This window comes from Saimiri boliviensis, chromosome 5 (assembly GCF_048565385.1).
Source record: "Saimiri boliviensis isolate mSaiBol1 chromosome 5, mSaiBol1.pri, whole genome shotgun sequence".
NCBI lineage: Eukaryota > Metazoa > Chordata > Mammalia > Primates > Cebidae > Saimiri > Saimiri boliviensis.
This window is the reverse complement of record NC_133453.1, coordinates 59989517-60005433: the sequence shown is the minus strand read 5'-3', so window position 1 is coordinate 60005433 and position 15917 is coordinate 59989517. Positions and strand designations below refer to the sequence as shown.

The following is a 15917-nucleotide window of genomic DNA, read 5'->3' as shown; positions in this document are numbered from 1 at the left end:
AGGAAAAGCAAATCCTTGCTTTTTGCTACCTTTCCCCAGAGAAAAGTCTATCCACTGAGTTGCTTTTTAAATGTATTGTCTTGGAAACTCAGATCATTCTGTTCATGTTTTGGGTAACCATGAGTTATATATAATACAGTAAATAAAAGTAAGTTTCATATTATCACTGCATTACCAGGAAAAACTATGAGATGGATTTTAGCTAAATCTAAGGGGTATGTCTGAGATGGTCTACGTGGAGATTGAAAACCAGCCACCCTCCCAGGCAGCTGTGAAGGAACAGTTTTGTTTGTTTACTTTTAAGTTCAGGAGTACACGTGCAGGTTTATTACACAGGTAAACTTGTGTCATGTGGGTTTGTTGTATAGATTATTTTATCACCCAAATATTAAGCCTAGTACTCATTAGTTGTTTTTATTGATCCTCTTCCTCCTCCCACCCTCCACTCTCCATAAGGCCCCAGTATGTGTTGTTCTCCTCTATGTGTTCATGGGTTCTCGTAATTTATCTCCCACTTATAAACAAGAATGTGTGGTATTTAGTTTTCAGTTCCTGTGTTAGTTTGCTAAGGATAATGGCCTCCAGCTCCAACCATGTCCCTACAAAGGACATAATCTCATTCTTTTTTATGGCTACATATTATTCCACAGTGTATAAGTACCACATTTTCTTTATCTAGTCTATCACTGTTGGGCATTTATGTAGATTCCATGTCTTCACTATTGTGAATAGTGCTGCAATGAATACACACATGCATGTGTCTTTATAATAGAATTATTTATATTCTTTTGGGTATATACCCAGTAATGAGATTGTTGGGTTGAATTACAGTTTTGAAATTGAGATATAAGAGACTTAAATGACTCCTAGAGAGGACAGACAATCTGTATATACCAAGAGTCAACAACAGACGGGAGAAAGAGTGATTTCAAATATAAGCCTCTGTTAGTCACAAAGGCATACTCTAAATTATCTGAATTAATTTGCAATTGAGTTGCTTTTTCTTAAGAATACACACGTTCCAAGAGAGTAGCTACAGAAGGGATTGCCTGACATTGGTTACAATTCTTCTGAGAAACACCAAGTAAGCGAGCTAGCTGGCTGATAAAATCAGATCCTTTTCATTAGTGTGTTTGTTCCTTTATAATGCAGAAATAACAAAATATTCTAAGAGTCAACATTTTTGGACTGTTAGCCTTTATGTTCTATGTAATACCTAGCCTGCTTACTTCACAGTGTGACTGCGTGGATCACATGAGACTTCATTTTCATATACTAGACCTAAAAGGGTTATACTGAATTCGTACAGTCAGGGATTGTGAAAAAGACATGGGCTTTGGAGTCAAAACTGGGTTCAAATTCCAGTTTCAATATCTACCAGATGTTTAAATGCAACCTCAGGTAAGTTACTTAATAAACTCAAAGCCATTTCCTTATTTGTAAACTGGAAAAAAGTAGTATCTTGTTTCTAAGAGATTTTACAGTATTTGCGAAAATACGCAAAAAGCTTAGCTTACCAATTACAGCTATAGCAGTTGTTCTAATTAAGGTGTCATTAAGGTGACAGCAGACAAGCCTGGATTTTGAAGGTTAATGTAATCTGACATTTTAGGATTAAGTATATATTAGAAAGTGATGAGAAGGAAATTGTTGGCTGTAAATATCAAAGAATGTGCTTAGCTCCAAACTGCAGAGGAATTTGGTCAAAATTCCTGGGGTTTATAATATTGGTAGAAAAGGGATGGATAATATCTGAGAAACATCAAAAAAATGAGTGAACAGTAAAACATGAAAGTCAGGTTTTGGAAACCAGACGACTAGAGAACACGGGAAAATCAGGAGAAGGCTGGTTTTATGAAAACAATGATAAAGGCAGAAAGATGTCTTTTAAGGGATACTGAAATGGTTGTTACAGAGACAAATCATAGTTCCTTTATAAAATACTAAAATAATGTTAGTTTTTTAAGATTAATTAGAAATACATTCAGAATCAACCGCATTGTTCAACAATAGTTTATCTGAACTCTTACATTGTTTTCTATATAAAGTGCCTGCCACTGGTTCAAGGCTTTTCACTACTCAAACTGATATGCTCAGGAAACTAATACTTTAAAAGTTATCATTTTCTTAGTATCTACTATGTTCAGACATGGTAGTAGGACAGACAGTATTTTTAAACCTAAACGACCAGACAAGATTCATGCTATCATCCTCATCTTATAGATGAGGAAACTGAGGCTCAGAAGACATGTGTTAAGAAACTACCAAATTTCAATAACTAGTAACTAAAACTTGAACTCTAATCTGCATGAATATGGAATCTATTCTATTATGCAACACTGCCTCATTAAAAAGGCTAAAATACAGACATTCCAAAGTCAATTTCAAATGACCTGGAAATTGTCTGCATCACTATTTCTCTCCTAAGCAAAGACACATGCAAGTTAAGGGAATACTACCCATATAGTGACTTCTGTTTTATGTACTTGAGAGTATTCTCATCTGCAGAATTCTAATTAACATCTCTTCCCTATATTGAGCATCTCAAGTATCTACCCACCTACTGTCTTTGAGACTATCATTACTTCTACCTGGAGATTCTCTCCCCACATGTACTAAGTAACTTTTTATTCCATTACACTTTCTCCTGAGCAAATACAGAGGCCCTGTAGTGAAGTTTTAAAGGGAATTTTAAAAACACCAACATCTTTCTAACACAGCAGTCACCCCTTATCTGTGGTTTCACTCTCTGAGGCTTCAGCTACCAGTGGTTAACCATAGTCCAAAAATAAGTGACTACAGTTCAGTAAGATATTTTGAGAGGAGACCACATTCATATAACTTTTATTAGAGTATATTCTCATAATTTTTCTATTTTAGTATTACTGTTGTTAATCTTTTACTATGTCTAATTTATAAATTAAACTTTATCATAAGTATGTATGTATAGGAAAAAAAACATTATAGATACATATGGTTCAGGTATTATCCACAGTTTCAGGCATCAACTGGGGGTCCTGGAACACACTCCCCATGGATAAGTGAGGACTAATGTATTCTCATTGTAAAAACTATTATTAATTTCTACAAAGGAGAAAAAGAATTGAAATTAAGTACAGATCAATAACAAGGGGGTTATAATACTCTGTCTAGTGTTCAGTGAAATCTGAATGGCACTTAATGTCTGACTCTTCTGAAGTATTACCCCTAAGAGTTTCCAAACACTCTCATTCCAATATTTCTTGTTTTGGAGAAGAGTTTATCTGCCTTCCATTTGGTTTCCTTGCCCATTTCTCAACCAAGTAAATCTTGTAAGTCTTGTTAGCCAGAGTAACAGGTGGGTAACCAAGTTCTCTAAGGGTCAAGTAAAGTAGAAAAAAATTACAAACTGGAAACTTTAGTCTCAATGTCCCTCTGCTATTATGTAGGAAAATAAATTTAGACCACTCTATATCATACAACATAAATTTCTTTCCTTTAGTAAAGAATCTCAAAAAATCACATACGCTGACTACTTCTGCAGTACAATATAATGAATGAGCTTGGGCTTTATGTCAGACAGACTTGGGCTTGGCACTATTACATTTCAAAATGTGAACAAATTACTAAACTTCTCTAGGCCTCAGTTTCTTCAGCTGTAAAGCATACATAACAGTATCTACACTTCACATATTTACTACCATAAGAAGTTAATTCACATGAAGCCCTTATTAGAAAGCCTGGCACCTAAGAACATCCAATTAATGTTAGTTACTATTATTTTTGTTATTATTATAAATATAGCATAAAGAAAGTTTAAACAAATATGATTTTCTACAGTTAGAAATTCCCAACACTAACCGTGACTCCATGCTACTATCATAAGAATGTCCTCTTCTTGAATGCTCATAGTCTGATCTGCTGTAATCAAAGTGATCTCTATCCCGGGGGGATCTTTCTTGTTCTGCATATCTAACATAACATAAGAAAACCAAGTTGTAAGTTAAAAATAACTATGTTATAAATAGGAAAGTCATATATTGGTAATGATAAAGCAGCTCTGCGACTGAACAGCATCTTATCAAACTGTTCTTAACAGCTCATTTTGCTAACACCCATTGTTTCCATCAGAATTACAAAAACTTTCAGCTTGTACACAGCAAAACAACTCCTAGTATTTGCTTAACAGAATTTATTTGGTTAGTGAATTATCCTGATTCATTTTCTTCTCAGTAGAAGACATATATCTGGATATTACATACAGTTAGCATGAAAAAGGCTATCCTGCAAATGACTCCTTCTGCTTAGCTGGCTCATTTATCAAAACACTGAATGTATGGGACCACTGTCATTGGTTGGCCTCCATAGGATCTGTTTAATTCGACACCAAAAGACCATATTCATCAGCTGTTAATCTTGAAAATGCATTATTGGACAGCAATGAGAATGGGTTGAAATTATTAGCAAACAAGGACGAACAGCATTGGGTCAGTTATTTTAATCTTAAAAGTGAGGGCTGGGCATGGTGACTCATGCCTGTAATACCAGCATTTTGGGAGGCCAAGGCGGGTTGATCATGAGGTCAAGAGATCGAGACCATCCTGGCCAAAATGGTGAAACCTCATCTCTACTAAAAATAAAAAAATCAGCTGGGCGTGGTGGCATGCGTCTGTAGTCCCAGCTACTTGGGAGGCCGGGACAGGAGAATCATTTGAACCCAGGAGGCAGAGGTTGCAGTGGGCTGAGATGGCACCACTGCACTCCAGTCTGGCGACAGAGTGAGTGAAAGTCTGTCTCAAGGGTAAAAAAAAAAAAAAAAAAAAAAGTGAATAAAATCAAAGAACCTTAAGAGAAGTTAAATATATACACAATAGATATATAGCAACATAATCCGTATTTTATATACACATCTACAATTAAGTTATACACACATATACCCATGTATGTATGTGTCTGTGTGTAGAAAGATATATACATATTTTAATCTACAGGGAGTGGTGACTGGTGAAAGTTAGTAAGTACTCACGAACCAGGGCAATTAACTTGATGTCTGCAAAGCAAAGCTTTTAGAGATATTTAGCAGAGTAGAATAAGAAAGTACATACGGAATAAGGAAGATTACACAACTGAAAGCAAGTTTGAAGGATGCTTCTTCCTTCATAAATTATTTTTAATGGGCATAAAAAATTATTTTTTACAGTCATTATATTTAATAAATCATATGCTTAATGGTCTTTCAATGATCATAAATGAAATAATTGTAATCCTAATGTGAATTCATAATGTACATTAACGGTAACGTTTTTGGAACGCTGATCTTAACATAATTATAATATGATATAATCCAGCAGTCCTCAACTTTTTTGGCACCAGAAACCAGTTTGGTGGAAGACCATTTTACCACAGACGGTGAAGGTGGGGGATGGTTTCAGGATGAAACTGCTCCACCTCAGATCATCAGGCATTAGTTACATTCTTATAAGGAGAGCACAACCTAGATCCTTCGCATGCACAGCTCACAATAGGGTTTGTGCACCTATGAGAATCCAACGATGCAGCTGACCTGACAGGAGGTGGAGCTCAGACCAAAATACTGGCAGGCCTGTTGCTCACCTCTTGCTGTGCGGTCTGGTCCCTGGATCTGGGGTTGGGGATCCCTGATATAATCTATATAAAAATATTTTAAGAACAATACAGACCTATATAAATGTAAGGGACAGTATTACCAGTAGTAAAAGTAGCACTTCTAAATAGTGTAATTTCAACTCAGTTTTCCATTACATACTTTCATTCCATTAGTATTTGAGACATTAAAAATTATCCCTTTCACATAAAAATTACATAATATCTGGAATTATTTACTAGACACTCCTAAAAGAGTCATTTAAGGATGATTCCTCCATCAAGTCCACTCAAGTAATACTGGTTGTAAAACCATTAGAAAGACGTTATCCACCCTAAAATTAGAAATCTAAGAACTAAATTATTACATAAAACTTACCATAAAAACTTACATTGCATTTACAGCATATAAAACTATTTACCTGTCTTCTGGGGAGGAGTTCCTCTGATACGAATTAAGGTTTTCCCTTCTGTCATGACCAGAAGGCTTTAAAAGAGGAAAAAGGAAAAAATATTTCAAAAATTATTTATGTTAAAAAAAAAAACAGGCTGAAATACATGTCTCAGAAAGTTAGAAGTACTTCAGATATTACATCAGAACATTTTTTAAATCATTAAGAAGAATTCATGTTACCTAAACAGTCTATAAGATAAAACAAACATTTCAGACCATCCCAGATGGGCCTGTCTGTGGCAGGCACCTGTTTTCATTATGGACCAAATACTTATTTTTTCTGTTTTTTTTTTTTTTTTTTAATTTCCTTTTATTTTTTATTTCAACAGTTTTTGGGGGAACAGGGTATTTGGTTACATGGGTAAGTTCTTTGGCACTGAGATTATGGTGTACCCATCACATGAATAGTGTACACTGTACCCCAATGTATAGTCTTTTATCCCTCACCGCCGCCCCCCACCCTCCCTGACCCTTTCCCCTGAGTCCTTAAAGCCCATTGTATCATTCTTATGTCTTTGCTGGACCAAATACTTCTTTCTAAACAAAAAAATTCAAAGTAGAAAAAGATAACTCTCAAATTATCAATGACATCTAGTTCATATTTTATTTCTATGTAATAGTTACAATTTTTATTTTTGAGGCAGGGTCCCGCTCTGTTGCCCAGGCTGGAGTGCAGTGGCACCATTACGGCTCACTGCAGACTCAATCACCCAGGCTCAAGTGATCCTCTCGCCTTGATACTGTACTTACCTCATCTCTCCTTTGGCTTATGAAAACTGCAACTTTAGTACAGGATAAAATAAACAGCTGGAAAAAACTGACTCTAACATGTTTATAAAAACTTATTTTTGTTTTCAACAAACATCATTTGAGTATCTGATACATATTATACTATGGTAGGCACTACAGAATCAAACAACATCACTTTTAAGGTATAAGTCCTATTCCAAATCCTTTGAAAAACAATCAGGAAACATATAAGTAACTTCATGTAACATGAGACTGACATGAGACAGAGATATGAACCATCCAGTTTGGGACTATATCCAAATTTAAAAATCTAAATACATTAAGGAATCAAAATATTTACCTCTGCATATAGGTAAAATTTGTTACATAACTGGTCTACATTCAAATATTGACAAGCTTTTTTTTTTAAGAATTAAAGTAATATTAATTAACCATACTGAAAAGAAAATAGCATTTAACATACTTTAATCTTGAAATCTAAGATAAACTAAATCAAACAATGAGTAAATGTTCTGCAAACTTGCATGCTTGCCTCCTCAATAAAAAAAAATATATTTTAAAATAGAAAATTATTCTGAGTAGAAATGTAAGATCCAACTTCCTGATTTTATGACTATCTAATTAACAGTAGTTTGAGTCTAACATGATCACAAGTATACTGCAAAACAGTCTCATTAACTATTGAACTTTTCAAACACTATCCACTAACTAATCTACATAGATGAATAAGCATGTAATCAAAATTGATAATCTAAAGTAACTGTAGTTTAGCTGTTACTTTGCACTAAATTCAACCACCTTAAAATTCTGTTTCTAATATAAGAAAGTTTTAAAAATTGTTTCACTTATAACACAGTGAAATAGAATTGTTCAATGTATATGATATAGGTTTCTATAAAACTTCACATAAAGATCTTAGATCAGACACAGAGCACAAGATTCACTCAATTCAATGGTAACATAAAATACGATATTTATATGATCATGTATTATAAGACACAGTCCTTCTAGTGTAGACATTCTGAAGGATACAATAGATAATAAAGGCCAAGGAGCTTATGATCTTGTAGGAGAGGCTTACAAAGATTTCCACAATTAAACACATTAGACTGAAAGTTCCCAAGAATGAGAGAGAGAAAGCACAAGAGAGTGAGAGAGGGAGAGAAAGAGAGAGAGAAAAAAGAGGAGGAGGAAGAAGGGGAGGAGGGGAGAATACAGGGGAGAAGACAGAGAACATTAAACTGTATGACCTCCTTTCTCTTTACAAGGCAAAGAAATTATTCTGATTACATTAAGGAGAAGGCCTCAATTCTGTGCTAATGATTTTTAACACGTCTCCGCAACATCTGTTGTGAGCAAGAGGAAGAGACCAAAAATATTGAAGTCGTGAATAAGAAAGATTTCGTAAATATGATCAAGTAACAAATGACTGGCACACGTAGTAAGTGCTAACAGGAGATCTTGAGTAGGAAATAATCACTGTGGCACAGGGTGCCAAAGAATGAAAGTGGGAAAACGGGGACTTGAATTTGGCTTTGGTAGATGAACAGAATTTCACAAGTTAAAAATTACTTTCGGGTATGATTCAAATATTAAGAACCCGAATTTCCCTATTTCTTTTATCACAGACTTTAGATTCTAAGTCAGTGCAGTAGCTGAAAATACTATACAGTCAGAATTACCTTTAAAATTTTTCTAAACTGTTCATGAAGCAAAACAAATATGATGATATCATGCAATCACTCATAGTCTACAACAACATAGAGACAGCAGTATGAGGAGACAAGAGAAACAAGGAGCCTGAATCCAGAGGCTTTCAGGATCCACTAGACTTTAAAAGAAGGTGGGAGGAAGGGCTGGAAGAGGTAGGGATCTCGCTAAGGAAGCTACCATAAAGTTCAAGGGAAAAACAGGGGATTCTCAGTTGAAGCGTTATGAACCTAACAGTTCCTCGGAACATCAAGGAAAGAGCTGAGTGTCACCTAAAGTAAGAATGAGCATCAACCCAGCTAGTGGACTTGTTGTGGCTAACGGAAAGGAGAAATGGAAGCAGACCAAAGAGAGTTGGCTGGGAAAGCCAAGCCACTGAGTGTGAAGGGCATGCTAAATGAAGTCACGCACTCCCAGGCTAGGGGGGAAAGTGCCACAGGAGACCCATCAGGACCACATGAGGGAAGTGTGGAGAAACAGAGGCTAAGAGGAAATGGAAAAGGATTCTGAGAAAGGCTATACATTTCTCCCTTTGAGTAAAAGGCCTTCATCTAAAGATCTGAGCGCTCTTGTCTAACACGGCTCTGTCAAGAGACAGTTCTGCACAAGGTCTCCTTTCTTTTATTATGTCCCCAGCTCCTAACACAGAATCTGCCTGCTACTGGGTCTTCAACAAATTAACTGTTTAAGTAACAATGGACCAGTAAGTACAAGTCCCAAAAGGGCTGATTTAAGAACAAAATATACAAGAGTTACTAACAGATGAACTACCTTAATAAACTGTGAGTCCCATGCCAAAAGAGATACACACCAAGCAGAGGCTGGATGTCCACCTAGCAGAGAGGTGGGTGAGGGTCTTCTCACACTTGACAGAGGCTGGAAAAGATGGCAGCAGAGGCTGCCTTACTCTACAAGTTTATCAGTTCAGCTTAATAAGCACCTACCACAGGGCCTACTGTCAAGGAGCTTGCAATCCACTGCTTCTCTTTAAAGAAGGAACTTTAGGGGTACACAGCTGGCAGAGGAGAGGAAGGGAGGAGTGCCTACAGTTATAATCAAATAAAAATACAGTTCCCCCTTTACTGACTCCATGGCCCAAAAAGCGATGGCTTGGTTGTAAATCCATGCAGTTGAAAAGAAAAGGAAGTTGAGTAGTTTGCTCACCTGCCAAGTTCACTCACAGGCAAAACAATTTTGAAAGCAGATGGAATTACTGTTCCCTGTTACTGCCCTGACCTCACCTCCTATAATCCTCCCCTTCTGCTACCTGCCCCACTCACTCTAGATTCTTTGCCTTGGCACTTGCTGTTCCTGCTAAGCACACTCTTTCCCAGATATCGGCATAGTTAACTCTCACGTCTTCAAGTCTCTGCTCAAATGGGTATCTTTTCAATGGGCCCTACTAACCCCCTCTATTAAAAACTGCAACCCCTCAATGTTGAACCCAACTACCCTAATTCTGTTTCTTTTCTCCATAGCACAAGTCTACTACTTAACATTCTACCATACTATATAACTTACTTATCAGGTTTATAATTTAGTCTCCTCCCCACAACGACGATAATGTAAACTCCATGAAAACAAGGATTTGTTTTATTCACTATTTTGTTCAAAGTTCTTAGAACAATCATTAGAACTCAATATGCGTTTGCTGAATAAATGAACATACACTATCTAAAGTACAGCAAAGAATAAAGAGCCCATCTATTCATAAGAAATATGCAACAAAAGGCTCACATTGTAAACAGATAGGCAGAAATTTCCCTGCAGTGTTTGATCACTCACATGATTTATGCAGGCACTGATGCATGTATGGACGTGTGTGTACACACACACACACACACACACACACACACCCCTGTATGTTCTCTCAACTGCCCTCTTGCACACTATTGCTTCCATATAGCTAAGAATCTACATTTAAAATTGTTTAAGTTGGATGTATGAGGTTGGTGCAAAAGTAATTGCGGTTTTTAAAATTGCAAAAACTGTAATTACTTTTGCACCAACCTAAGTGCCACTCTACTGTCTGGCTCTACTGTCCTAATTACGTAAATGCATTTATATTTAAAGAATAGGTAATCGACTATAAGCTTACATCCTCTATTTTAAGTTTCTAACACTTACTTTTATCTGTGCCACACTACTTTTCATTTCTGTTGCAGGTTGGTCCAATAAATCAAAGACTCCTCCAACTGGTCCAAATAACAAGTACTCAATGCTCTGAATTCTTTGACAGTTTACTTTTTCTGTCTGCAAATATCACCTATAAAATATACCAAAGAAAGCTTTGTTAACACCAATGAAATGTGTAAAATGATGACATTTTTTCTACACAATGGACATTTAACCCCCTTATTTTTCTTAATCCATAAACAAATATAATAACTAAATAAAAATTTTAAAAATCCTTAAGTAGTTACACATAATAATGTATACCTAACATATACTAGTAGAAAAAAAAATCCATGAATGAGAGAGCAAGCAGAAGGTTATATTCTGACTAAGAGGAACAAAAGTTAATTTAAAAAGAGATGTCTTATAACTTTTTTATTAAAAATGTTCTCACAGTGAGGGAGATATACACCTACATCATAAGACAGTATTAGGATATTATTTTTAAAAAATTGAGAAAACAATGATAGAAGAGAAACTACATAAACCCAGTACAAAAATCCAATGTTTCTATCTAGACTAAGAATGAAATGCCCTACATCCTTGCAATAATGATCATTAAGAAATAAATATAATCCACATAGAAATTTAAGGTGCTAAACTGCAAGAATTATGTTTCAATGTGATCTATTAATGGCACAAGGCTTCAGATATATACACATATGAGAACTAAGTATCTGGCTCAGAATAAACCTAGTGATCAGCATTAAACCTAAAATCTTTAGTTGTCTTTTAATATTCTCCTAAGTAAATTTTAGTAATTTCTGCAAGACGGTAAATTGATACTTACGTTCACAAAGAACTTCCATTTGAGTATTTTATTGGAAGTACACATCTCTATGGTTTATAGTTTAAGGCAATAAAATCTCAAAAATAAAATAGAAAAAAAAATAAAAGGATCAAAAGACATAGAGACTGCAGAGAAAGTAATGTACTTAGTACCAAAATAACTGAATACAACTAGAAAACAAAACTAATTTCAGTGTTAGAAAGGGTATAACAGATAATCTGGTTCAATTCCTTCTTTTTAAAGAGAATACTGAAAGCCAAATAAGCTATTCCAATTATAATAACTAAATTATAATACCAGTTAGACTTACAACTAGAAACCTATCATAAGGACACCCTGTTAAGTATTCCTCTCACTAGAACACATATTGAAATAGTCTTCACATTACAAAGTGATACAGAGCTGCTATCATTTGAGGCAGACAGGGATGTATACAAATGACTAAGTCAAGTAATGTTTCTATTACAACGGTTGGCATGGTGTCAAGGTTAGTAAAGGCAAACTTACCAATCTATAAAATGTAACTACAATCTAAAGCACATCACTGCTTATGTATGAAGCCTACAGTTAAGTAGACAAATGTGTGTAACTTTACATAATATGCTGATTAACAAGCTCTTTCTTCAATTATTATTGCAGTAGTTTGGAAAGCTCAGCTTTGTTTTTAGCTGGCAAATTCTCCCCAGATCTTTCCTTTATATATATTTTTAAAGATTACTCTGGTCCTAAGCCTGATGCCATATAACAGACCAGTCTATCTAGGACCTTAAGCCTACAACTATGAAACTATGATATTACTGTTTGAACTCAGTTTCAGAGTAACTTTTCCTACTGGATGCTATACCTTAGATCAGGCGTCTCCAAACTTTTTACACAGGGGGCCAGTTCACTGTCCCTCAGACCGCTGGAGGGCCGCCACATACTGTGCTCCTCTCACTGACCACCAATGAAAGAGGTGCCCCTTCCTGAAGTGTGGCTGGGGGCCGGATAAATGGCCTCAGGGGGCCGCATGCAGCCCGCGGGCCATAGTTTGGGGACGCCTGCCTTAGATAAATAATTGAGAAAATCCAGAATAAGTTGTGTAAAACATTTCATAAAATCAGACTCTGACAGTAGCAGAGAGGAGAGGCATGCCCCTCTACCTTAAAACAGTCTATTCTGATATTACACAAGAGTTACTATCTTAGTAACTCTATATTTTCCAAAGTCAAATAATAAATGTGTTTCAAAGGGGAAAGAGAGGTTAGAGACTAGAAAGTTTCATACATACAATAATTACATTATTTTCCTGTAAAAACTTAAACAACAAGGGTGTTTTGGTTCCCAGTGCCACTGGGTAGTCCGTGAGGCACCTTTTTAAAGGGGTAACTGAACTTCCACTTCTGAAATGGCTAGGAAGTTCCTACTGAACCCAATCCTTTCACAGACAACAACCATAAACTCCTGACAAAACACACAATAACCACGTGAAGGCACTGGAAAATCAACAAAAACAGACTAAGGAGAGTAGATGTCCTGGAGAAAGGAGCAACCTTATTCCATTTAATACAGCTTTATTCTGAGGGCAAGCTGCAGTCTGTACTATGCAAGGGTGGCTAAAACTGATGAAAAGCTGCAGCCATTTGAAGAACAGGAAGACAGAGTCTGAGGCAACCACAGTTGCTCGAAACTGAGGGGGAATCCAGGAGGGAAGAGAGTGAGTGATGGGAAGCCACATACGCTGGATATAAATTGTTCCCACATCTCTAACTACCTCTGAACCAACACATGTACAAGACAGATTCCTGCCAACAACTGAACTAAGACTTGAACTGCTGCTCAAGAGACAAGAGTTTGCAATTTAAGTCCAACCAAGTTAATTGCCTAAAAAGTCACCACGCCTTAGAGGAACGTAAGGGAACCGAAGTCTCTGTAACCTCAAAATAACAACATCCAGGAGACAATTAAAAACAACATTTAAAAATTGTGGTTCAATCTTAAGGGAAAACACAATCAAAACAGATTAATGCTGAGATGACCCAGATCCTAGAATTAGCATATAAGATTTTTAAAGCATGGTTTTTAAAACATATGGAAAAATGCAAAGGAAAATATGCCTGGGCAATTTCAGCCTAGAGAAATGATAAAATAGAACCAAACAGAAATTCTAAAACGAAAAAATATATGAAATAAAAAATTCACTGAATATGCTTAACAGTAGAATGATTAATGGTTAACAATAAAACTAATGAAAGCCAAAGATAAAGAGAAAAATCCTGAAAGCAGCAAAAGAAAAAAACAGCATATTATAAACAGAAAATAACAATTCAGGCTACTGCTGACTTCTCATCAGAAACTAAATAGATCATGTTCTCACCCATATGCAAGAAGCTAAATAAGTGGATTCACGAAGATAAAGTAGACTGGCGGTTATCAGAGGCCAGAAACAGGAGTGGGATGTGGAGGATGAAGGAAAAAAAGGAACACAAACGTGTTTATTACCACTGAATTGTACACTTAAACAAGGTAAGGATGGTAAATTATATATATATAAATATATAAATTTTTTTAATTTGTATATATAAATTTATTTACATAATTTATATATATATATATATATATATATATATACTTGAAAAAGAAACTATAGACTGGAAAATGGTGAAACAATTTTTAAAAGCGTTAAAAGATAAAAACCAGCTAACCCATAATTCCAGCAAAAACAATCTTTAAAGGAAGAAAAAAGGAAGACATTTACTGATTAAACAAACAAAACAAGAGAAATTAAGATAATTTATCACCAGCAGACCTGCACTACAAAAGCAAAACAGAAATAAATGCTAAAATAAGTTCTTCAAGCTAAAGGGAAATGATACGAGATGGAAACTTTTTCAGAAAGAAATAAATAATACTGGAAATGACACCTTTCTCCGGAAATACAAAAGACTCTGTTTTATTTTAATTTATCTAAAATACATAGGACTCTTACAGCAAACAATATGTCTTGAGGGATTATAATATATGTAGCTGGAGTGCATATATATATATATATATACACACACACACACACACACACACATATATATATATGTATGGAATTAGCAGTCAAAATGGAGCTACACTATGCAAGGTTTCTACATCTTTTGTGAGGTGATACAATATTGACTCTAAGTAGTCCATGACAAGTTAAGGATATATATACTGTTCCCTAGAGTAATGACAAAAAAAAAAAAAAAAAAAAAAAGTACAAAATATAGTGTAAAAGCCTACAAATTAAAATAGAATTTTTAAAAATATTTAAACAGAGGCTACCCCTCTCTCACCTCAGGATGAGATCCCTATAGGGATAACCCTTAGCTGGATTCAACAAGAGGACTCTGTTGAAACCAAATTGTATGACTCTTTGCAAAGGTCCTGCTTTTATGGCTATAAAGGTATAGAGAGCCATACAATTCAAAACTTGACTTACTTTTGATCAAAGATAATTGGTATTTTTTTCCCTACCTCTACTAGCACAACCATTTATCATTTCTAATATATCCTTTATTACCTTTAAACCCAGTATTATGTATGCATACATTTGTTCCCCAACAAATAATACAGCACCTCTATTATTTGCCCAGCATCTTTCTAGGCACTGGACAGGCAACAACGAACTACCCTAACGAAATCTCCTATTCACATGAAGTATAGAAGCAAATCTATAATAAGGAAAACACTAAGCCACTCAAACAAGGTGACAGGTTGGGCTTTTTCCCTACATGTCAGTTTTAAATCACTACTTAACAGTGTATAACTACAGTTTGATATCGCTATATTAAAAACAACCTGAATCATGGACACATGCATGAGAGGAGAATTACTTGTATGTATATTGGGGCCCACCTCTGACTTACTCAATCAGAAAATGGGGAGAAAGTGTAAGGAAAAGACCTGTGCATACTTGTTTTCTCAAAGTATTCCCAAGGTAATTCTAAAATCCAACTTTTCCCTGAGTCTCCTCACCTTTTCAATTCTACATAAGAAACTTTGGTTCTTAATTTGTTCTCAAATCATGAGTCACTTAGCCAGAATATGGAGACCCCACAGCCTACCTACTTTACAGTGAAGAACTTAGTCGTAAATCAGTTGGAAAGGGACACAGAAATTCCAAATATATTAATTCTTAATAATTCACAGGTAAGAAATGCTTTTTAAACCTCAGAAATTATGGGCACAATTTATAATCACTTACACAATCTTATTCAATCTTCATAATTACCCTGCTCTGGTGATTTTTTTAGCCATGTTTTTCAATGGGACAACTAAAGTACAGCACATTCAAGCAATCTGTCCAAGTGAATTATACCCAGTAAATGGCAGAAGCTAAAATTCAAAGTCAGGTTTATCTAATGCCAAAGCCATATATCATGTCCCAATGAAAACACCAACACTAATGAATTGAAGTCAAAATGGTAC

The 15917-nt window shown here is 35.4% G+C and overlaps 1 protein-coding gene across 2 annotated transcripts in view; it reads right to left on the bottom strand.

Annotated features, from left to right (window-relative positions):
- CWC22 (CWC22 spliceosome associated protein homolog) overlaps positions 1–15917 on the bottom strand; it is a 59890-nt gene that overhangs the window by 36630 nt on the left and 7343 nt on the right. For both annotated transcript variants that reach the window (XM_039470104.2, XM_074399394.1), the window contains exons 2-4: positions 10643–10781; positions 6024–6088; positions 3841–3951 (exon numbers count right to left, since the gene is read on the bottom strand). In XM_039470104.2, coding sequence (XP_039326038.1) covers positions 3841–3951; positions 6024–6088; positions 10643–10669 — 203 coding nt within the window. In that variant the 5' untranslated portion in view covers positions 10670–10781. The remainder of the gene's footprint in view (positions 1–3840; positions 3952–6023; positions 6089–10642; positions 10782–15917) is intronic.